At 39.5% G+C, this 25,000-nt stretch overlaps 1 protein-coding gene across 1 annotated transcript in view; it reads left to right on the top strand.

Moving 5' to 3' along the window:
• The window catches only part of LOC109926771 (protein Niban 2-like), a 231,833-nt gene that overhangs the window by 100,253 nt on the left and 106,580 nt on the right, over nucleotides 1-25,000 (top strand). The window contains exon 2 of the mRNA XM_048613522.1: nucleotides 18,270-18,400. Within this exon, the coding sequence (XP_048469479.1) occupies nucleotides 18,270-18,400 (131 nt within the window). The remainder of the gene's footprint in view (nucleotides 1-18,269; nucleotides 18,401-25,000) is intronic.

Below are 25,000 nucleotides of genomic sequence, written 5' to 3'. Positions count from 1 at the left end.
GAATCAGTGGATGTCAGGGGGAAAACTCTCGGATGGTTAGAGTCATACCTGTCATATAGGAAGATGGTGGTGGTGGTCGTCGTTGTTTCTTCAGCTCAGGTTCAGGAGCAGGTTCTTTCTGGTTGTTATCAGACTATTGAACGGACACAAGCCTCAAATAATGTAACCTGTATGCCTCTAGGTCTTTTTGATCTGTACATCCTCTGTGTTTGCTGTGATCTGCCTGTACTGCTCGTAAACAAAGCTTCTCACTGTATCTTGATACACGTGACAATAAAATCAGTCAATCAATCAATCACAAGAGTTCTTCAGGGTAGTGTCCCAGGCCCAACCATCTTTTGGCTGCTTTGATAACCTTCCATCCATCTATTCATGGTCAGAAGTGACAGCACGATGGCTCAGCGGTTAGCACTGCTGTCTCACAGCACCAGGGACCAGGGTTCAATTCCACCCTCTGGCAACTGCCAGTGTGGAGTGTGCATGTTCTCCCTGTGTCTGCATGGCTTTCCTCCGGGTCCTCCAGATTCCTCCTACAGTCCAAAGATGTGCAGGTTAGGTGGATTAGCTATGGGAAATGCAGGGTTACAAAGATAGGGTTGGGAGCTTGGGTCTGGGTGGGATGCTCTTTGGATGGTCGGTGTGGAGTCAATGGGCCAAGTGGCCTGCTGCCACACTGTGGGGATTCTATGAATTGGGGGTGTTTGCTGATGACTGCACAATATTCAGCACCATTTGTGACTCCTCAGATGCTGAAGCAGTCCATGTTCAAATGCATGGACAATATCCAAGCTTGGGCTGGCAAGTGACAAGTGATACTCGCGCCACACAAATGCCAGGCTACTTAACCACTGTCCTTTGATATTCATTGGTGTTATCATCGCGGAAACCCCCACTACCAACATCTTGGAGGTTACCATTGACCAGAAACTAAACTGGACTTGCCACATAAATAGTGGCTACAAGAGCAGGTCAGAGGCTAGGAGTACTGTGGAAAGTAGCTTGCCTCTTGACACCCAAAGTCTATCCACATCTACAAGACAAGTTAGGGATGTAATGGAATACTCCCCACTTGCCTGGATGGGTGCAGTACCAACAACATTCCAAGAAGCTTGACACTATTTGGGACAAAGCAGCCCGCCTGATTTGGCACCACAGCCACAAGCATACGTTCACTCCACCGCTGGTGCTCAGTAGCAGCAGTGTGTAATATCTACAAAATGCATTAACAGAAATTCACCAAAGATCTTTAGATAGCACCTTCCAAACCTATGACCACTTCCATCTAGAAGGGCAGTAAGTACATGGAAGCACTACCACCTACAAATTCCCCTCCAAGCCGCTCACCATCCTGACTTGGAATTATATCGTTGTTCCTTCACTGTTGCTGGGTCAAAATTATAGAATTTCTTCTCCAAGGGCACTGTGGGTCTATTTACAGCACATGGATTGCAGCAGTTCAAGAAGACAGCTCAACGCCATCTTCTCAAGGGCAGCTAGGGACGGATAATGCTGGCCCAGCCAGTGATGCCAATGTCCTACAACCAAATTTTGAAAAAAAATTCTTGATTTCAAATCTCAATCTGTGGATTAGGTTTTTTAAAATCTGTCAATAGAATGAATCAACTGACCGCATCCCAAAACCAGCCCAGCTCATCCCCGCCTCCCTAACCTGTCCATCCTTTCTCCCACCTATCCACTCCTCCCACCTCAACCCCCACCTCCGACCTACCAGCCTCATCCCGCCTCCTTGACCTGACCAACCCCCACCCTAACTCCTCACCTTTACTGGCTCCATCCCTGCCTCCTTGACCTGTCCGTCTCCTCTCCATCTATCTGCACCTTTTATCCATCTTCCATCCGCCTCCCCCCTCCTCTCTTTTTATTTCAGAATCCCCTTCCCCTTCCCCCATTTCTGAAGAAGGGTCCAAAACGTCAGCTTTTCTGTTCCTTTGATGCTGCTTGGCCAGCTGTGTTCATCCAGCTCTACACCTTATCTTTGATACAATTAATGTGTTCTGTTTTGGTTGTGTGCATCTTAGTTGTAATGAAATCTTGAGGTCTGCTTCATTGAGTAGAAGGAGTGATAAATAAGAATTATAGAACATAAGGAGGAAAAGTAGTTGAGAAGCAAATTTGAGGGATTTTAAGAGACATTTGAATTCTAGGAAGGACTTGTGGATGTGGCCAGAGGGTAGGAATATAATGATTTGAATTACCCAATGAAGATTGAGGAGTACATTGAATAGAAGAGCATCTTGGTGTAGGAAGAATTGGGTGAGGGAAGATTTGAATGAGAGGGCTAGAGTATGACTCACGGGTACCACTTGGAACAGCACAGTGTGGTGATTGTACACCCATGGAGGAGATGCAGATCTAAGTTCAACGATTTTGATAAACAGTAAATTCAGGAAAGGGAGGGTAGGGGAGGACAGCATTTTGAGATGTCCATCTTTCAGCTGTTATAAACTGTGTGGTTTAGACTCTGGCTGCTGGGGAAGGAAAGAAATGGGCATTTTGCAAAACTTAACAGAAATATCTCAGTGGAATGGTAAAACAAGATACACATTTCTATGGCAGAGTTTTTTCTTGCATGATCAATAGCCATGGAAGTTCCTCCTTGAATGAATGCCTTGATTTGAACCTCCCTCCAGCACACTTCCAATAAAGGTAGAGTTACCGTAATCCCAGAGGTCCACCGGACTACACTCTCTCTGATTGATTGGAGAGCTGACTGGTGGTGGTTTAACCTGAGGATCGCCATGCCTCAGATGGAGAGCAAGGGTGAGAAGGTGAGGCCTGGAAGGTGACCTTGTGACGGGAGAATTGAACCTGTGCTGTTAATATCACTTAGCATTGCAAACCAGCCAGCTGAGCTACCCATCTTCCAACATAACAGCAAGAAAGTTTGTACACTGCTGTTTGAAAGAGCTCACGATGTGATGACCAGAAAATCTTTTGTGATGCTAATTTAGGGACAAATTTTGACCTCGACAGTGTGGATAATTTCCTTGCTGTGCTGTTCTTTTGAAATAGTATCATGGGATCTCTGTCTACCTGGGCAAACAGACAATGTCTCGGTATAATATTTCTTTCAGATGACACTACCAACAGCACAAAACTTCTTTTGGTACTGCACTGTAGGGCAAACTTCAGGTTTTGTTCTCAAGGCAAGAATGGGACCTTTACCCTGATGATATCAGAGGCCAGTGTGCTACCAACCGAGCAGCTACTGCCTTGACAATACAGAGGACGATTTCCGCCTGCGTTCAAGCCATGGTTCTCCTTCTCCAGATTTATTATGAGATTACAGTTTGAAGGGTTCACAAGTACACCAGAAATTGAAGAGGATGGACTGTAGTTTTCTTGAAGTGAAATGTCCTTCACCTTGAGTTCAGCCAGATGGAGACTGGTGCAGAGGAGATGGAGATATATAGCTGTATAATTGTGGCAAGTGAACGCTGTTCTTTCTGGACGTTATTCAAGTTCACAAGCTCTGAATGCACCATCCATTTAATTCCCATTTATGGAACAGAATGTTTCTGTTCATAAGAATCAGCAGGAGACTTTTGTAAATGCATCGTGTCTGCTGTGTAAATGAGCCAAATTATGAATGTTGATGCACCTCTGCAGCTGGAGTCTTTCTGATTGAGATGTTTGCATCTTTTCAACGTTTGTCCCCAAAAATATTCTTGTCAACATTGAAACCAGCAATCCTGAGAGAAATCATTTTTGCTCGGCATTTATCTCATTGCTGCTGGGGGTTTGCTGTATGTAATAGACTTCCACCTTGTCTGGAAAACCAGCAACTGCATTTTTATTCTTTTAAAAGTATAATTAATTGAAATGAAATGCATATTCCCTGTGGATGAGGTGATGCATGAAATGTGTTCTTCCAGAACCAGCCAGGGAAGAAGAGATGGTTCTGCCACCACTGGACCCATTGCATTGTCAGCTTTTCAACAAATAATGAAATGTCTTAAGTTCACTTTTAATTGGAGCATGTTTTGCCAATGGCACATGCTGTCTGATTCGTAGGTGCTCCCTGTGTATGCTTGACAAAGACTTTGAGGAGAGTCCGTTTCAGCTGGAGCAGTATGTGAAGGAAACCTAGCATCCACTCATTTCAGTGAGTGAAGAACTGAAACTGGTCCACAAAAATTTATGGTAATTGGTTCAAGTAGTGGACTTTGAAGCAATCAAGACTCTGAAGTTGATGCTAATGATTGTATATTCTGGTGCTTAAAGCAATCACGTTTTATTCATTCATTGCTGTTAGCAGCGCCCGTTGTTTGAGAGGAAGTAAATTGCTGATTCTATCCCTTTGCTATTTTTTTTATTCCGTTACAAAGGGAATGTCAATTTTAAATTGGAGTCAAAATTAGCTCTTTTAATAATACCAAAAAGTCCAAGTTGACTTCACAGTTGTGCTTTTTTCAAAATCAAATGCTTTCTAAGGTCCAGCTATCGCAGGGGCTTTACTGTTAGTGAAAGCAGATGACTGTAATCAATTCCAGTTAATGGTATCCTGGGACCCCTTGTAAATGTTTGTTTCGAGAAATGTGAGCTTGTAATTACCTATTTTAACTGAACTGCGTGCAGAGGTGCACATGAAGAGGCTATGTTGTTTCAAGAAGAGCTACCTATAAAATCCAATCCTGGAACTTTTTTTATAAGAGTTAATTTTCTTTTGAAAATTGTTTGGTCTCAAAAATCGGGCATCATCACTTTTTAAGTATTCTGATTCCAAATATTATTTGAACATTTGGAACCCCAAGCTTTAATAGTTTGTAAATCCATGCGTACCTGAGGGTTAGCTGAGTTGTTGCTTCCTTCATTGAAGTTTATTCTTGGGGTCTATTTATTATGAGAGCTACAAAATGATGTGTAAATCAATCTTGTGCAAGTTTGTGTGTCACTGTTGTAAAAACAAAATCTTGAAAATAAATCATTTTTAATCCACTGAGAATCTTCTCCCTGCTGACCGTAAGGGCCTGTTAGTTTATTAGAGCTGTCTGCAGATCAGTTAAGTTGCAACTGATCTGTGTAGCATTACAATAATTAAAACTTGAGAGAGAGATTACACCAAATGCAGCAGAATGTTTCTATGTTCTTGCCCTTAGCCTCTGATTTTTCTCTAAGGAACCCATTACCTTTTTAAACCTACAACAATTTTTATCTTTTTAAATGCAGTGAGCTTTCCAAAACAGAACCAGAACATGCTGCAAGGATCCTTAAATCTGCCCTCCTTTTGTGTATGTTCGATTTGGTTCCATGTCAAAGTGCCTGAGTTGAAAAATTGAGTTCATGCCCCAGTTCAGAATTGAAGTTCTTAATCGTGTTTGATGGTTAACTGCAGTGCTGAGGAAGTGCTATATTGCTTGTGCCACCTTTCAGCTATGAAATTAACCTGGGGACCATTGCCTTCTACGTAGACTAACAATTATACATTACCTTTTAAAACATTTGAAAGCTGGTATCCTGTCACCACATCATCCTTTTATTTATGTGTGCTTACTACATGACACTGACCCAGCTAGCTCAGCCAGCTCCTAGAGTGAGCAGCACCCCTGACACTCCTGTTTATATCTGTCAGCCAGGACTCCCTGATAGGACCAGGTTTACAGCCCCAGTCAGGAAACTCTTATTCTATTAGATCCACCTGCTGACCTTGTTCTAATCTCTCCGATTTACTTTGCTAGTCAGTTTGTGACCTTGATGTATAGAATTGGTTGCTCGGGAAAAGGGACAGTACTTCATATTAAGTATACCCCAGAACTGATTGACTGACTGGAAGTGCAAGTTCCTTTCTGCTTGGTGCAAAATTTGAAGAAGGGGGAGAATTGAGGATGTTGGGGATCTGGAGAAGTAGCAATTTTGCTGCTTTAACCCACTTCCTGCGAAGTGGCAAATAGTTGATTAAGGTGATCTCCCAATATTCTGCGTTCATATCTTTATCACTGCTGCAGCTTTTGAAATCAATGTGGTATTATATTGCCTCGTTCTGTGTACTGTGTTCTGAGTGGGGGATGGAAGTCTGGATATATGATTTGCTGCATAATCAATTAACCGAAACCTAATTCAACTTGTTCCAAGTTTGAAATTTTCAGGCAACACTACATTCCAGTTTTCTATTTGAGAAGCAGCCACCTTGAGATAAAGGAAGGTACTGTTTTAAACAAACACAGCCAGCTTGGGTTTTAAGTAAATGTATTAAGTTGTGGAGTGTTTTTGACATTGGGTTGCAGCTGCTATTACTGCAAATAGCCCAGTGAATAAACCTGATACACGCTGACATGCTTTGGTTCATAAACATTGTCAATATTTTCTGAGTGCTCTCCAATGCCGACCATGATAAAATTGCCTTCAGAACTTAGATAATCAGTCAAATAACACTGTAGCTTTGAAGTAGTTCACAGAGGCCAAGTACTCTTTTCAATGGCTTTCTTTGCAAACCTTTCAAGTTATAATTCTTTGAATTAATAGACAGAATCCTACTGGTTACAGCCTAACTCCAGAATTAGAGTTGGCTGCATGTATATAGTAGCTGGGACTGAAAAAAACTGGAAAATTAACCAGTTTGCTTCCAGTTCTCGGATTTCCAATGTTACAATTCTACTTGCACAGCCTGGCCTTTGAGAAACCAAGACGTTAAATTGAACAGTCAGGTTCTTCATGTGAACAAAGACAACAAGTTAGCTGGCTCTCAGTGCAATTCAGCTGAAATCTGCCAGACTTGAGAGAAGAGATTTTATTCATTACAATTGCTTTTATTTGATCACTGGATGTGATGGCAAGATCAGCATTCGTTATGTATCACTTATTAGCATTCAGAATCTGGCTGCCGCCTTGAACCACTACAGCCCATGTGCTGTCAAGGAGGATATTCCAGCATTTTATACCAGTAATGTGGAAGGAGCAGAAATATTTCTAAGTCAGGATGCTGTGTGATTTGGATGGGAGCTTTCATTTAATGTTCTCTGTGCCTGCTCCCCTTGTCCTTCATGGAGATAAAATTCTTTTATGCTTGAAAAGTGCTTCTGAGGGACGTAGCTCCTGTGATATTTAATCCTGGCTTTAAAAAAATAATGGTGTTTGGGAAACTAAGGATGGATTGAAGGAATAAAGTTTGAGTTTTTGCCAGTTGGGCTTGATTGAAGTGGTTCTTCAAATCAATGTTTCAATTATAGGTGCACAGGTGATTGTTCTTTTCAAATCAAAAGTTGAATGTATAGCTTATTTGGAAATGCACTAATGTTTACTGATGAACACTAGTTTTCTGTGGTGCTTTTCAGTGATTTTTTCATATCTGCTGATTTACAGGTAGAGAAAGAGAGACACTTTTTAGTAAAATAATTTTTAGAAATCACGTTTTCTAGTTGTCAATAGACTACAGCAAGTTACCACTCCTTAGATGAACTGAATATTGCATTGCAAAATGTGTTTAATCTGCCACACTTAATATTTTATTTTGACTACACAAATGGGTTTAAAAAGCATTCTATCTGTGTATATGATGACCAGGTACAGCAACTGCTGTGCCCAGGACTGTAAGAAACTACAAAGTTGTGAACACAGCTCAGACCATCAAGCCAACGTGCCATGGACTCCATCTGCACTTGTCATTGCTGCGGAAAGGCAGCCAACATCAAAGACACTTCCCACCCGATTATACTTTCCAACCTTTTCTGTCAGGCAGAAGATATAGAAGCTTAAACACACATGCCAACAGGTTCAAGAACAGCTTCCCCTGTGTTGTTAGGCTACTGAATGGACCTCTCTCATGTCAAATCTAATGTTGCTCTTGCTTTGTGCACCTCCTGTGCAACTCTAACCTTATGCCTTGCTCTGTGTAAGCACCCTATGTATGCCCTTGTTTGCTACGATCTGCTTATACTGCACGCAAAACAGAACTTTTCTCTGTACTTAAGTACATATGACAGCAATAAATCAAATCAAGTAACTGGAGGAACTAGCGTTACTGTGGTGCAGTGGTAGTGTCCCTACCTCTGAGCCAGGAGTCTGTGGTTCAAGTCCCATCTGCTCCAGAGGTGTGTAATAACATATCTGAACAAGTTTATTATAGAATCCTGGTTTGTGATCAGTAGCTTGACTGACTGCTTGGAGTTATGCTGCTGGCTATGACAGGAAAACAGCCAGTTTTATTTCCTGCAGTGGTCAAAGTTTATTTTTCAGGCTGGTAACTTTCTTAAAGGAAGTTGTTAGCAGATACATAACGTGCTACAAAAAGTGGGTCTGTGAAGATGAACAAAAATGCTAAAATATACACTGATTTTAAATGTACTTCTTGACTCCTTTGCTCGGAAACCTGTCATTGTAGAATGACTGATTTGAGATGCTGACATATATAAGCCTATGTAGTACTGCAATGGAGGGCAATAGAGATCCAGGATAAATCCTCGGTTCATCTGCCTAAGCATTTATTTTGATTAGCATTTGTCAAAATGTTTACAAAATACCTGTTAGTATTCAAAGGAGTGATTTTCTTTCCTAGGCTGTGTAGCCTGCTTACAGATGTAATACTGGTATTTTTGATCTTTGTCCTAGGGAGAACTTACTTTGTTTTGGCTCTTGATTAAAATGCAATGTAGCTAAATGCTTTCTCTCCAGTTAGATGGGTGTGGCACAGTTTCTTCCAGCAGAGCTGAAGTCTAACAGGATTTCTAATGAGGATATTGGTCTCTCATTCTTCAAAGAGCACTTTCTTTCAAGTTAGTGACTCCACCCACCATGTTAACATACAGCATTCCAATTCTAGCTCCTGCAACATCTGTTTCAGAGTACAGGGAAGGGATGCTTGGTCCCTAATCTGGTTTCTCTGAAATCATGGGAACATATTAAATCACCGCTCACAAGTTAACTGCACATGCTAAAATGACGAATTGAGGAAGACTAACTTAGTCACTGTTTACAGATGAGATCACTAATATATTTTTAGCAATGAAAAATTCTTGGGATGTGCTTCATTCATACAGATGTCACTGCTCAAGAATAAATGAGTTAAAATCTAGCTTGGAGCACTGGCAGAAAATTGGAAAAACTTTTCAGATCTGGCCATGTAAACAATAAAGGTAATTTTGAGGATTATGGTCCTTTAAGTAAAAGCTATTTTTGTACAGTGTTATTCCATCATCAGTAATGGCTTTCACATCATGTTACCTAATAAAAAAATTCATTGTCCCTTTAAATACACAATGAAGGAGCATGAGTAGGCCACTTGGCTAATCAAGCCTGTTCTGCCATTCAATAGGATCCTGACTGATCTGATTTGCTATCTTGCTTGTCCCCCATAATCTTTTACTCCTTTTGTCAATTAACAATCTGTACAGTTCTACGTTGAATAAATTCAGTGATCTCAGCCCAAGCTTCAGTGTAGAAGAGAATTCTGAAGGCTAAAGATCCTTCCTTTGGAAGAAATTTCTCATTTCCAAAGTAAACGGGAGACCCCTTATTTGTAAATTCTGGCCCCTAGTTTTAAATTACTTGTAAGGGTAAGCGTTTACTTTGTGAAACCCTCTCAAACTTGTATCTCAATAAGCTTGCCTCTCATTCTACAACCTTCCTAATCCCAATTGTCAGTGAATGAAACACAACGTAAGCTAAGTGCTACAATTCTTGAAATGTGAAGTGAAATGAAATGCAGAACGTACCAGAAAAGCACAGTAAGTCATGCTGGTCCTGTAGTGTTGATGCTTCAGGTCCATTACCTTTTAAATACCTGTTGCTGGCAAAACACTTTGACTCTGTTCTCCAAAGTTGCTTAATAGCTGACTGCAGGATTTCTGATGGCCTCCTCTGGTCTGAGTGAGCGCGAGTCTCGCTGACCCTCAATGTAGCCTGCACTCCCAATGCAGTGTCTTTTGTTAGCCTATGCTGAGGGAGGCATACCTAATTTGGATTAATGGTGGAGTAAGGGATTGAGATGCTTTTTTACATAATCAGTTAAAATATACAGAAACAGTTTGAGATTATCTGATCAGCCTAAAATTAGCTGTGCACTAGATTGCAAACAACTTGATTCGGTTTTCAGTTAACTGAAGTGGGTGAAAACCAGATGATTGATTAAGCCTGCTTGGACCATACTGGCTACAAATGGCTAAATGCAGCTTTTATTCCCTTTTTCCTCCTCCACAGCCATGTTCCTGATTGGGAAATTGCAAAATCTTGACATTTGGAACATTCCCCTTCTATCTTCTGAGGTGCTCAAAGATAATTAATTTTTTTACATTTTATTTAAAATATAGTTTAAAATCTGACTGTCTAACTGCTTGACTAATACGGCTGCAGAGCAGGAATTTGACTTTGGACAAAGTTTTCTGCTCATATTTGAAAAGTGCATGAATTTTTTTTTCCCTGCAGCCTCAAGATGCAAACAGTAAAAGCATTGATTCCAGTTAATGAGCTTGCTTTCAGAAAAATCAACCAGCCAGACTGAAATGTTTGTTTGTAAATGTACTTCTGTGTTTAAAATTCCATATATCAGAAAAGGATAAATAATTGTACAAAACGCAAAACAAAATGTGAATTGTGACTGTGTTCTTCGACATAATGTACCTTGTGAAGAAGCTAGGAAGGAGGATTTTTTTTCCATCCTCAAGAAATTCCAACATTGTTTGTTTTTTCTTATTCAGGTCAAGCTTGATGGTTTAGCACATTTGGAAAAATTCACATAGCTTCTCATTTTGAAGCTGATGCTGATTTTGATTGTACTGGTTCAGCAATTTTAATAAATGGCTCAACAAAAGCTTTTGGCAAGATTTCTGTTAAGTTCAATATAAGTTGAATGAGAAGGGATGGACAATTTGTGGATCATTTGAACTTGGATGCCTAGCTGTCAGACGTGAAACACTGTAATGTAAGGTTTTGCATGTGCAAAGCAGTTTTATTGGCCCCAGCCTTGGAGCTGTGTTTGTGTACATTGTATGACCAAACTCTACAAAGAAAAGAGCTGAAGTAAGTTGTCATCTGTCTGTGTGTATTTATGCCACTATGAAAACAAGTGCCACAGTGATTGTTTGATATTCTGTACCGTTGGTCAAGTTGAATCTGCACTTCATTCTTTGGGTAACTGAGTGGGAGACCCACGTCATGTATATCTGCTTTTGTTTAAAAATTATTATCCTGAAGGGAAACAAGATTGGACTTGGCTTGAGTTTGTTTTCATGGTATTTACCATCCTTCAATATTTCATCGTGACAGAGTTATTGAGGCTGAAGTGATACCATCACCAAGCATTCAAGATCTCACCAGCTTTGGTGAAATAATGGAAAGCTTTACTTTAAACATGTGACATTTTATTGTACATGTAGCTCACAAAAAAAACACCTTTATCCTCACCAAACATGTTCTGCTCACAGTGGCAAATCAAACAAATATATTGAATGAATGTGTGGCATTCACATCTGAATCCCATTCTCCTTCTCACTGTAAGATCCCTGGAAGGGCTCTGTTGTGGCACAGTGGTAGCGTCCCTATCTATGAACAAGGAGGGTTGGTGTCAGGTCCCACCTTTAGCGGAGATGTCATTAATATCTCTGAACAGTTTCCTTTGGAAAAATAGGTTAAATTTAAAAAAAAATTTAAGCTTTTATTTTCCTCTGGAGTGTGAGATGCTGTCGAGTCTTCAATTGTTACCCACTGCCAGTTGCCATGAAGAATTGGTGATGGTCTAAGATCTTTCCTGTGATGGTGCTCCCGTGGCAAATATAGAGGAAAGCATTGTGTCCCTTTTTACTGTTCCCCTTGATTTAACACTTCCATGCTTTCTTGACTAGCTTCCCACATAGTATATTTCATGAATATTGGGTCATTCAAAAATGTGCCATGTCACATCAAGTCCCAATCACCCACATTCCTCATCTATCTTGACCTTTAGTTAAGCAAAGCATCTGTTTTTAAAAGAAAAGCTTGTCCTCATTTTCAGATTCCTCCATGATTTTCCCCTCGCTATTTCTTGAATGTTCTCTGGTACTAAACTCTCTCATCTGCAATCCTCCAATTATTTTCCCTTCAGCACCCCTTTTTTTAAATTGCTCCAGTTCAATTGCACGCCTTTCAGCTGTCGAGACCCCAGGATCTAGGATTCTCTCCCTAGACATAACTACCTCTCTATCAAGTTTTGTTTCCACCTCCTAAGGCTCTTCTTAAAACTTACCTCCAGTTTATTCCTTCTATTTTCTGCCCATTTAACCAATTCTCAACCTATGTGCTATATGCTGTCCCGCACAGATGTTCCCCCTTACCCATCCTGCTTTTTTCCATGCTCAAAAGAAACCTTCCAAGTTTGTCAAGCGTCATTTCCCTTTCATAGATCCATACTGACACTACCAAATTCTACCATTTTGTTTCTGTTTTCAGCTAACACCTCCTTCATAATAGTAGGGAAATGCTTGAAACTGATGTTAGGCTGAGGGGTCTACAGTTACCAGCTTTCTCTCTTGCTGCTTTCTTAAATAGTATGACGTTTGCTACCTTCCAATCTGTACAAACCATTCTAAAACTTATACACTTTTGGAGTTTGGATTCACTGTCTCTATAGTTACTGCTTCCAGGATGTAAGTCATCAGGCTCAAATGATTTCTCAACATTTAGTCCCATTAATTTCTCCAGTACTATCTTTTCAATAATTCCTCTCTGTTTCTTATTTTTGCGAGTCCCTTAGTTCTGTGGTATTCCTAGGCAATTTGTTTGTAATGTCTGCTATTAAAACAAAATGTTTTAGTTCCTCTTCATTCCCGTATTCCTCATTACAAATGCAGACACAAGAATATATAATGAACCTACCTTTGCTAATCTCTATTTTGTGTAAGCTTTCACAGCTTGTTTTATGCTTTCCCCAGTTTACTTACTTAGTTGATTTCCTCCTTATCAAATTGTTAGTCCTTTGAATTCAAAGATGCTCCCAATCGTCAAAATGCTATTTCTTTTGGGGCAACTTTACCTTAACGTTTGGCAGCAATAGTTGGACTGTTATTCCTGTTGAATGTTTATGGCTCAAAGCAATGTAAATTTATTTTGAACAGTGTATTAATTCTTTTAAATGCTAGCCATTGTCTGTCTACTGTTGTTATTTTTAACATAGTTGCCAATCTAGCACAGCCAATTTGTCTCACATCTTTGTAGTTTCTTTTGTTTAGCTTTACGACTGTGTAGTTTTGGGGTTGAGCTAGATCACTTTTATAGCTGAACCATAAAGGAAGTCAAAGGTTGAACCCTGGTCTGTGCTGATTTGTCTGATTTGTGACAGCAGAGGCTGCAAAACCCTAGAGTTGAGGGAGTTTCAATCAAGCAAGCAATTCCTAATAATTGTACAGTAATCTTTATTGGAAGTAAATATTGGTAAAACAGGGCTTAGTTACAATGTGCCAACGTTCAGGTGAATAGTAGCAGATTGGATTTACGAATGCAGAACACTGAGCATCTTGTATCAGAGTTGTGTGTTTTGTTCTCATTCATATACCTGCTGTTGCTTGAGGAATCACAATAACTGGCAACATTTGCCGGAGCATAGAAACCTCCTGGTTAGCCCCTTTTTAAAAAGGTCCTGGAATCCATTCTAGTGCCATTATCTCCCTGTTTTCTGGAAGAATGTGAACATGTAGAGAATTCAGTCTTGGGGAGAGTCCTTGTTTCCTGCCAGAATGCCCAGTCTTAGTTGCCAGTGTAGTTTTTTTGCTGCCTGGCACTTTGCAGTTGCTAATCACTAGTACTATGGGCTTCGACCTCTGCAGTTGACGCAGCAGCGGAAGGCTGGCCAGAAGGATGCTTCGGTAGTCATCAAATCTGCAATTTGTTTTAAGCAGAGTGTCAGAGTTCTCTAGGCTAATATTTTCTTAAATGAAATGGGTAAATATTTGGAATACAAAGGTATTCCAGACTTTACTCCTCTTGAGATTTGGCAGAGACTGTGAGAATTACAGCTTCACTAACTAGGATCAGAAATCCTTTGCAGCTCTAATGGTTTGGCAGTGCTTTCTAGGAAGAAAAAGCTTAATGAGCAAATAAATTATCAGACTGAATTAAGTAGACAAAATCATCCTGGTTCAGATTTTCGGAATTCAAGGCCAGTCACAGCTATATTGGAAAAAGACATTCTTTCCCCTCTATTTGCTTTTAAATCAGCCAATGATTTGGAAACACTAATACAGTAATACGATTATATGCTAGTATTTGCAGGCCTTTTTGTGTACTTAGAATTAAAAGCACAATTTTTTTTTTAGTCTCACACTTGCTCACAAGTACAAAAATGCAGACTTTTGTTCAGGACATCACAGAACTTTCAGAGGACCTTTTTTTATTTTTCACTTCAATTTGAAATGTGGAATGCCTAAAGAAGCCAATGAAACAGATTCATTGCCATTTCCTCTGTGACTGCTGATACCCATATTAATGACTGCTGAGGCAAAGTTAGTCTTGAAAATAAAATCAGAAAAACTTACAAGAGCGTATATTGATGGCTTGTTTTGAAAATGGGTGGTGACAGTCAAGAAGGCTCAAATTCATATGTTTATTTTTAAATCTAAACACACGTTTGTAAACTATTCCACGGATTGCCTTGGATTGGTGCACTGAAATCAGCCCAGTATATCCGGCTGAGAATTTCTCTGGCATTTTCTGTTTTTGTTTAAGCATATCCTTTTGCATTTGGCACCCTGCGTCTTATAATTGGCTGTTGAAGAACACCGATACACATCACTGTAAAATAAGATTGTTAATTCTGCATTTATTGTGGATCATGCATTAATAAGTTTTTTTTTGTGCTTTGGTATATACATTGTAAGCTCTTAACTAAAGTTTGTTTTTTGTTTGCGCCAAGACGGAGGTGCAGATTGAAAACTGGCGGAACAGGAATGCCAGGTTCTCAAAATTAGGTGGCTAGCCAGAGAGGGCAGTTTCTTCTTTAGTTTGATGCATGCCATAGTCTAAAATATGCCACACAAAGGATGCGGTAAGGTCAGTGCGCATCAGCTAGTTGATCTGCCAAACTGCTCAGTATACAGCACAAAAATGCTTATTGTGAGCAGTTTGAAAGAATAAAATGAACCGACTGGCTGGTAAAATTGTCAGAGCAGTGAATTGCAGCATTGTTCTCTTCACACTTTCTGTCTGTGGCAATTGGGTATCTTCCTTTTCACTCTCTGGTCAAGTTTAACTTGTTCATTCCCAGCATCTGCTCCCAAATACGTTTGTGAATCTGGAGGTGTATTTCAGGATTTGCTTTCTCATGTATTGTCAATTTCATAATCCAGCTTGTGTATATTAAATTTGAAGAAAAATCTGGATGCTTCTATTGCACTCATGTAATTTAATGGTTTTATTTTTAAAAGTAAGTTTGAAAGAATTTTAATAGAAATTCGGCTATCTACTTTTATGTTCCATTCCCCTTCAGTCACTACCTTCTGATTGTTTCAGTCAACTAGTTTGAATCAGGCTACTCCATTGTCTCTTACATTTGGTCTGAGGTGACATCAATTTCTACTCTAGTTTCTCAGCTAGTGTATCTCCATAGGGAAAGGATAAGATGTTAAAATTGCCTCTATGTAGCTGACCAACTAGACCCTCAGTTAATGAGCTCTCTTTTTGGTGGAACTGAAAAACTTGATTTTTTTTAAACTATATTTATAGCAGCTCCTACAATGTTGTCATTTTAAATTATTAGTCTACATTAATTCCTCTTTCATGTGTTGAAAATTTGATGCAAGTCTTTACTCAATTCATTTGTCTTGTAGCCATGAAACTGACTATGCAAATTCAGAATTCATTAAAAGTTGGCAATGGATAAATTTCTGACTGTACTAATGTTCCTAACTTTTGGCCACAACCTGCCAAATGTGTTATAGGAAACTGCAGTGAAGAGCTCAGGGAGGAAAAGTCAACAGATGATTTTATAACAATATTGCTTTATTAGTTACTTTCATAAGGGAATTGTAAATATTTGGAAAGTAATGAATTGCAGGGTTATAGGAATCTTTGGATAGTTCTTTGTAATAGCCAGTATTGTAAAATGAACTGAACGATCTCCTCTTGTGTTGTCAAATTGTATGAAAATTTCTAATGATCCACATGATGGCATTAATCTCGACCATAATGCAGTCCAGGGTAGCTACTTTTTCTGTCCAGTGATTTTTATTTTATTTCACTCATCACCTGTTGTTCTGCTATACCTCACCATCAAGAAAAATCAAATTCCTTCTGAAAATCGAGCTATACTAGGTTGCATACAGAACAAAGAAAATCTGCCTGTGACTTGTAGCAGTAACTGAATTACTTGTCTCATTCTTTTTGGTTTGAGTTTCTCACTTCATTAGAAGAATTGAATTAAAAGATTGGCTTGTAACTTAATCACCCAATATCCTATTATGCATATTGAATGGTAATCATTAGATCTTGTTACAATATTTGACACTGGTTTGTTATTCAACCTCTTCCTTTCCTGGAGATAGCGACCAAATGCCTTTTTAAGAGGATGGGAACTAGGAAGGTGTTCAAATTGCATTGGTATAGTATGACTGAACTTGTCAGATTGGTGTAACTAAACAGCATAATGCATATGACCAAGAAATAACAAAGACTGCATTTGTGCTCAGTTACAGTTCTAAAACACTCCCATACAGATCCGAGGAAAAGAACACTGTTGTGTTCTACCAACTTCAGTAAACAGCCAGGTAGCATGCAGAATTCTACTTGCACCTATGTTTATACTGTTCTTGTGTTGATGAAACAAATTGAAGGATAAAGCTGAGGGAGTGCATTAGAAAAATGCTAATCGTTCATTCACCAATTTGATTATTGATCTCATGGCATTGAAACTTGCTAAGTGGAAGTGCTATTCTGCATTAAAAATACACTGAGGAGGACGGGCTTGAAGATTGTTTTTCTAAAAACAAAAATTGGCCGTCTAGCTGACTGAGCTATTAAAAGGCTACAAAACATGTCCAGCTTTGTTTTCTTTGAAAATAGTTATTTTTAAAAATTTTAGATTTGACTGGTATGAAGCCAAATCCAAACTTTCTTTCCAACTGTTTAAAGTATTTTTTTGCGCGACTCAAAAATGGTGAGCCAACAGTTTGTCAATGCCATTTCTCCAGTTTTCTGGTTGTGAGGAAAGTGGCATGGGATGTGCATGGTCAATCTATTCAGGCTTTCACTGGTGTGCAATATCTAATTAGACAGTCAAGTCGCTGTAGGGCAGCTGCTCTTGAGAGAGAGAGAGAGAGAGACAACTGGTGGTGATTTCATCTGAGGCAAGGGGAGAGGTTGAGAAGCAGAGTCCTTCATGATAACCTGGTGATGGGAATTGAACCCATGCTGTTAGCATTGTACTGCTTCACAAACCAACTGCTCAGCCAACTGAGCTAAACTGATGCCCTATTAAAAGACGGTAGTACTAAGGATCAGGCAATTTTCTTTGAGCATTGTCACACTGTAAAGGAACTGGGAACAATTCACTATTGATCAAAGGTATGGAGAAACTATCGCAATTCCACTTAAAGTTTGCAATTCGTTTGCAGTTTCACAACTTCATAGTTCCAACATCACATCAGGACAATTTTTATGCTGGCACCTGAACTCCAAGTAACTGTCAGCACGCTACGAAAGGATTGGGCCTGTTCTCATGTGCACCCTGCATCCCACCAAGTCTGAATTTAGATCTGAATTAAAATAAAACAACAAATCTCAGAAGCTGGAAATGGAGTAAACTCTGCATTCTCTCCTCTGATTTCTGTCCAACCTGCTGAGTTTCTCCAGCAATGTTTATTTTTGTTTTAGATCTGAATCCTTTGGTCTGTATTTTTTCACTAATTACTAATTGTGCTCTGCATCATGCTGAAAGTTCTTCTTAGCTGTTTCTTAAAATCCACCCTCTCAATTGCATGATGCATTGGGCTTGAATGTTTGCTATCCATATCAATAATATTCCCAAAATCTACAAGTTTTTTTTTTTTGCTGAACTTGACTGGATTGCCATTCATTTTAATCATCACTGCAGAACATAGTAATGGGCCATAATAATCAGGGCGATGACAAAGGGAAACAGAGAAATTCAGTTCTAACAATAGCAGTATGCAACATCTGTGAGTTCCACCCATTTTTCTCTTCAAAAGAAAGTGAACTACTTTTTGTGTAAATTTTTTTTTTAAAAGAATAAGTTCCAAATATTTGAAGTTTTAGTTTGAATGGTTTATTTGCATATGTGAGTGAATTACATTGTTTCCAACTGGACTCAGTTTTGTATCACTTTTCCTTTTTAGAAAGGACTGGGAAGATTCTGGATGAGTTTTTCCAATTCTACGAGGAGCAATATCCACTAGCTCTCTTCAATAAGATCCGGTATGAGGTTGAAGAAAATGGTGGTCCGCAGCCTCAACTTCTTCAAAGAAAGGCAAGTAAAATGAAACTTTTTCTTTGTCTTGCCTATCGCTTGGGCACCTGTAAATTTCAGTCTTAAGGAAGGGGGTAAATGAGCTACATGCACTGATCTAGAGGAGAGCTGGACAGGGGTGAAGAACTAAAACCGAACTTGGGTTTGCTAGATTGTATAATTTTGTAGCTGGGAGGACATGTTACATTGTATTTATTCTGATCTTTGAAAGAGAAGTAACACATAATTATGTCCAGAACAGTATTGAGAGTGGTGAGGGTTTAATGTCTAATGTTACACCTAATTGGCTGAAATATGCAATCTGAATAGTACAATGTTAACACTGTAACACGATCACCGACCTTTTAAACATCCTATCGTCTGACAGGAGTCCAGTGGTACAGAATTCAAATCACTTCTCACATGTAATCCAGTCAGATATTCGTGAGGAGACAGTAAACAAATAAGCAGGGAACAGTATCCATGAAACCTTATTTAATGTCACATGTTACCTCTCATCCTTTAATCCACAACTGCACATTTTGGTCTTTTGGTGCTAATGGCCTATTGCATGTACTGAGGAGGCTATTTTGAGTTGGTATGCATGTGTACAATGTTGGGATGTAGTCATGTACTGTAGTTATCTAGTTAATGAAAAGTGATAATAAATATACACAAGAACAGGCCATAAACACGTTGAGCTTGCTTTGCAATTCAATATTAGAGCAACCTGTGCACCAACCCATCGTTCCATGTTGCACTCCCACTTCTTCATGTCTGAAAATCTACATACCAATGTTACTGGTGGACGGATCAATATAACTTTGCGGGGAAATAATTCTTATTTATTCTTGGAAATTTAACTTTTCATCTTGTCTTTCATAATTCTTCAGTTGCTGCAGTTACTTTGTGCTAGCAGGTGTTGAATTTTTGAATATTAAAAACTGATTAGTTTTTTTTTAAGAATATGGGATGTTAAATGGAACTCCCTGTATTATAAGTAGTACAGAATTGACATGCTTGTTTGGTTTCAGTGATTTGAATTGTTTGAATCACAACAGAAGCGATTGTAATCGGGTTAACTTAAAGAAAAAGTCATCAGAATGGTAACATTGTGAGACTCGGCCACATTTGGAAAGAAGGTTCCCTTTATGTTTAGATGTCAGCCTTCAGTCAGTTTAATGTAAGTCAGAAGGTTGTGGTTTTGAGGCCCACTGTTTGATTCTGACCTCACAGTCATGAAAAGGTGCTGAATTCAGAGGCCCCTATGCTTTTGAGAAGTCAACATTGAAGTTGTTACCTCCCCTTCCTATTCAATCCACAGTTTTGAACATCTCATGGTACTGTTTAAAAGTGTTTCTTTCGAATTTATCTGGTACTTAACTTCCAACAACATCAACATCACTGCAACAGATAAATGTTGTGGCTCTGCCCTTACCCCTCGGACACCCACTCGGACATTAGGACTCATGATATAATTGGTAGAAGACAGAAACTCATGCTTCTCAATAACATACAGCTGTACAGCATCATCCAAGACTGCCTATTTGTGGCTTCCGGTGTAAGACAAAATGTTTGTCCAACTAACTGCCTTGCCACTAGAATGGTATCCATGTGGTAGCTGACGGACTGTTTTCAAGAAGCACAGGACCAATGCTCTGTGTACTGCCTGAAAGACCAGATTGTGTAGCAGTGATTTTTTTTCATCAGAAAGTAGGTGAATAGCAAAGAGCAACAGCTTGTAGTAATCACACAACTGAAGTAAATCTTTCTCCGTATAATATTTTGCGCTGAATACAGAATGAGTACTCCTCACCTTCCTGTTGTGAATATTCAGTTATTTCACACTGTTGAACTGTCATTCAATCTGACTGTGGTTGCAGAAAGACTTTACTGGTTCCAGGCCACATCATTAGCAGGAGGTGCTGGAGGAACATGATAGTGAGCTGGGTTACAGGTGACATTTTTTTGTTCTATTATCACATTCGGGGGACAGTCGGATTTGATGCAGTTTTGATTGTAGATGTTGTGAATCGGCCTATTTTAAAAGCATTGTGCTCTTGTCAAATTTCAAAGAGCAAGACTTGCATTTATATAGTGCCTTTCATGACCGTAGGTCAACGTGGTGTATGTGAAGGTACTAAATGGAAGATTTAGTATTTCAAACAATTTCTTGGGGAGGTTTGCCTCAGTTGTTTGATGTGCACACATGAAAACTTGGGACAAAAATTCTCTCACTCAAACAAGCCCCAGCAATGTCATATTTCTTTTTTAAAAAGTCCAGGCTTTTTTTTTAAAACTGTGTGGAATGTTTTGCTTGTCAGTATTTGACATCTGGAAGTTGAGTATAAGCTGCTATTAATGTAATGTCAACAATATCTGGCACTTAAAAAGTTAAGTCCTTGAAGGAGTCACTGACTCCGCAGCATGCACTGGACTCCCAAAAGCAGCAGGAAAGAGGTCACGTGAGAGAGCACATCTTGAGCTTCCTCATGCCCAGTTAATTGAAAGTATCGGCCTTCTTGCCTGTAACGCTGTTTGTTTTTTAGTAGCCTTTCAACAACGTTGTGAACAGTTATAGCACTCCACACAGGCACATCAGTGGATATCTAACCTGGGCACCCCTATTAATCCCCTACTTGCTCACCATCCCAAACAGTTGCTCCACAGAGTAAACATTGCCCAATTAATGTGAAAAGGAGGTCGAGGTTTCTCTGATAGGTGGATGTTATTAGTTCAGTTAATTTTTTTTTGGAAGCTCTAGTTCTCTGGTTATTTATGGAGACTCCCTGGGAATAGCCATTTGCCTATTGTTCAAACAAATTTTGGCTGAATTGGCCTATTAGGTTTCTCAAAGATGGCAGGCTAACCCCATTTTCAAACAAGTGAAAAGGAACTGAACTTCAGTTTCACATAGCTGTTAGGATGCAGAAGGAGGCCCTTCAGCCCCACGAGCCTGTGCTAGTTCTGTTATCTCATGCCAAACTCCTCCCCTTTCTCCATATCCCTGCACACTGTTACTTCCATAAAACCATCCAATGACCTCTTGAATGCCTCAATTAAACCTGCCTCCACTTCCAGGGCATCGCATTCAATACCCTACCTATTGGCTGAGTGAGAAAACTTTTTTCTTGCATCGCCTTTGCTTCATCACAAAGGATTCACCCTTTTGTACATCATTTCAAATCTATGCCCCCTTGTTCTTTATTTATTCTCTATTTGCTTTGTCTAGCCCCTATGCGGTTTTGAAAACTACAGTCTGATCTCTCCTCAGCTGCTTTCTCTCCAGGGAGAGCCGTCTCAATTCTTCAGTCAATCCTCATAACTGAAGTTTCTTATTCCTGGAACCATTCTAGTTATTTATTTTCTGTACTCTCTCTCCAACGTGTTCATGTTTTTCCTCTTAATGTGGCACCTATAACCTGTCTTGCCATCTTCAATTTGTTTGATCAATTTGCAAATAACCATTTGAAGGGATAGTGTGGCCACAATGCTTTTATTTGTACTCCATCCTATTATATTAGACCATGTTTTAAAGGGAGAAGACTGGCTTAATTCCTTGCTTCTCCTGGTCTCTGCTTCCTGTTTGGTCCCATCCATTGTTGCCATCCATGGGTTGGTAAAGTGTCGGGTTGCCCTGTGTGGGTTTCTGCCAGAACTTTGCCAACAAACTGTAGGTTGGGATATTTTTTTCCTCCACATCAGCCAAGTCAACTTTCACACTCTTAAAGTTTCTTAATGGAACAGAGTTTTTGGCATAGATTAATGTTTCTGATATGATTGCACAAATTGTAAAGATGCTGTGCTACATATTCGGCAATTCTCCTCGGCTGACCATTATTCATACTTGTTTGTTAAACTGTTCTTCCATCTCTAGTGGCTCTATCTCCATCTATCATTTACCTGCTCTCCCCACCCTATCTTCTGAATAAAAACAAAACAATGTTTTCCGAGCTACCATCAGTTTTGAAGAAGGGTCACTGCATCCAAAATGTTAACTCTGATTTCTCTCCACAAATGCTGCCACACCTGCTGAGCTTTTCTAGTAAGTTCTGCTTTTGTTTCTGATTTCCAGCATTTGCAGTTCTTTTGGTTTTTATTGAAATTTGATTTCTAGACCAAGTCGATACCTTAAAACAAGAACTGTGGATGCTGGAAATCAGAAACAAAACAGAAAGTGATGGGAAAACTGAGCAGGTATGGCAGCATCTGTGGAGAGAAAGCAGAGTTAACATTCAGAGCGAACCCTAGTTCTGAAGAAGGGTCATTTGACCTGATACATCAACTCTGATTTCTCTCCACAGTTGCTGCCAAACCTGCTGATCTTTTCCAGCAATTTCCCACCTTGTTAGAGATGAGACCTATTGCAAACTGCCACCTTGGCTATTTTTGAACTAAACGTATGGTTCTGATCCAGTTGGATGATACTGTAGCCCTGAGTATCGTTCTCTCTCAACTGCAACAGTATTTTATCAAAAAGATTCAATGGTATTGGAATGCAAGGCAGTTCTGGAATTTTTCATTGTTTGATTCATGCAACAAGATCTGATGATTATGTCATGCAACAGCATTTGGCGGATTAGTTAATCTGGTAGGTTTTGTTTTGTTGTCATGCCATTAAGAGTTGTTCGTTCACAAATATGCAGTTATGTTGAAGCCGTATATAAACTGCGCTGCGTTATTTAACTTGACTCAATTTTTAAAATATTAATAGCAAACTCGCTGCCCTATTTTATTGATCCAGCCAGTGATTCTTATATAAAGAGCAGCAAACTATATTTGAGCAAGTAAAGTCTTTTGCCCGTTTGTCTTTTTGTATTACTCAAATCCTAGGAAGTAATGCCAATTTCCAAAAACCCCTTTATAATGTGTGTATTTTCTTTCTTACGATGTGGGTATTGCAGGGTAAGCTAGCAGTTGCTATCATCTTTAATTGTCCTTGAAGCAACTGCCTTTTCAGTGCACAGCTCAGAACCTCACTTTGGGGCTCTGGACTCTTGCTGGCCAGGCCAAGTAAGGATTCCCATCCCTAATGGACATCAATACCTCGATTAAGATGTCCTTAATAAACTAAATGGGTTTTTACAACAAATGATGGTTGCCAATACTGAGATTCTGAAATAAGCTTTACATTCCAGGATTATTAAATGTAAATTTCATCAGCTGCCTTGCTCAGACCTGAGCATATCTGCCAGAACGTTAGTTTGGTCCAGTTACATCACCCCCTGTGCCATTGTTTCCCACAAGAAAAATAAGTCATGTCCAGAATACTTGCTTTTAAAAAAGGGTCTCTCCTTATGCCAATTTTCTTTATAAATATGGAAAGTGTTTTTGGTTGTCCTTGTTGGAATTTCATTGCACTGCCAATCACTAAATACCAATCTCCTGATTTTGGGATATAAATTTGCGCACAGTCATTTCTTGTTGGAATAAATTCTGGATCAGGGCCTCAAACACACGACTTATGTTCTGAACAAGGAAGTTGTTGAAACCTTTAACTCTCCATTCCCTTTCCTTTTAAACATTGTGCCACAATTTGTCCCAGCAAGGTGTAGCAATGCCGAAACCATGTTTGGCTCGGAAGAAACTCAAATCATCTTGAATTTATCCACTTTCAGGGTGTCACTTTGGAGGACTTGGGAGCCAATTGCTGCTAAACTTCCTTTTGACTGATGAGTTGACCAGCTGATGACTCTCTTCCCTTGTAATTCCACACTTGTAACAGATGGTAAAAGGTTTACACTTCAGAAGCGATTTACTTCAAGATTGCTGTGAGGTGGTACAACTTGCATTTAAACAGAGTACCTTTTATTGCATCTCAATGTTCATAACTGATGCAGTTTATTACTTTCAATTGCAGTGAATGTGACCAAAAACGGCAGCTGTTTATGTATAGTAAGATCCCACTCCTGACAAGGTGAATGATCAGTCACTGTCTTTGCTAAGTTGATGTTGGATTTTTCCAGCTTTGAAATTCTGCTGTTTGTTTCACAGCTACTGTGCTGGCTTAACGTTTCTGTTCAGGTCAAGTCTCCTATGATTTTTCATTTTGTGGTGGTGTGGTGGCTCTGGCTCTGGTTAACACTGCTGCCTCAGCGCCAGAGATCTGGGTTCAATTCCACCCTCGGGCGACTGTCTGTGTGGAGTTTGCACAATCCGTGTCTGTGTGCGTTTCCTACCACAGTCCAAAGAATGAGCAGGTTAGTTGGATTGGCCATGCTAAATTGCCCAACGTGTCCAGGGATGTACAGGCTAGGCGAATTAACGGTGGGAAATGCAGAGTTACAGGTATAAGATACCGGGGTGGGATGCTCCTTGGACAGTCAGTGTGGATTTGATGGGCCGAATGGCCTTTTCCACCTGGAGGAATTCAAGAAGCAGATTAGATTTAAGGCTTGTTTTTTGATCAGGTGAAGGAGATAACAACATTTCTGTGAAACAAGTTTTTATTTTTTTGAAGTTATGTAGAACTGGCAGCTACTGCAGCAGAGATTGTTGCAGATTCATTATATTGTACCAAGCAGTTCTAGGAACTCTGAGCCCATCTGGGATCAGATGTCACTGTCTCCTTTTTTATGAACAGATTATTATTTGCATTTAAAACCTAACTCAGCTGATGCT

Source organism: Rhincodon typus, chromosome 28, assembly GCF_021869965.1.
Source record: "Rhincodon typus isolate 14 chromosome 28, sRhiTyp1.1, whole genome shotgun sequence".
Lineage (NCBI taxonomy): Eukaryota > Metazoa > Chordata > Chondrichthyes > Orectolobiformes > Rhincodontidae > Rhincodon > Rhincodon typus.
The sequence above is the reverse complement of the archived record's forward strand: the minus strand, read 5'-3'. Positions and strand labels throughout refer to the sequence as shown.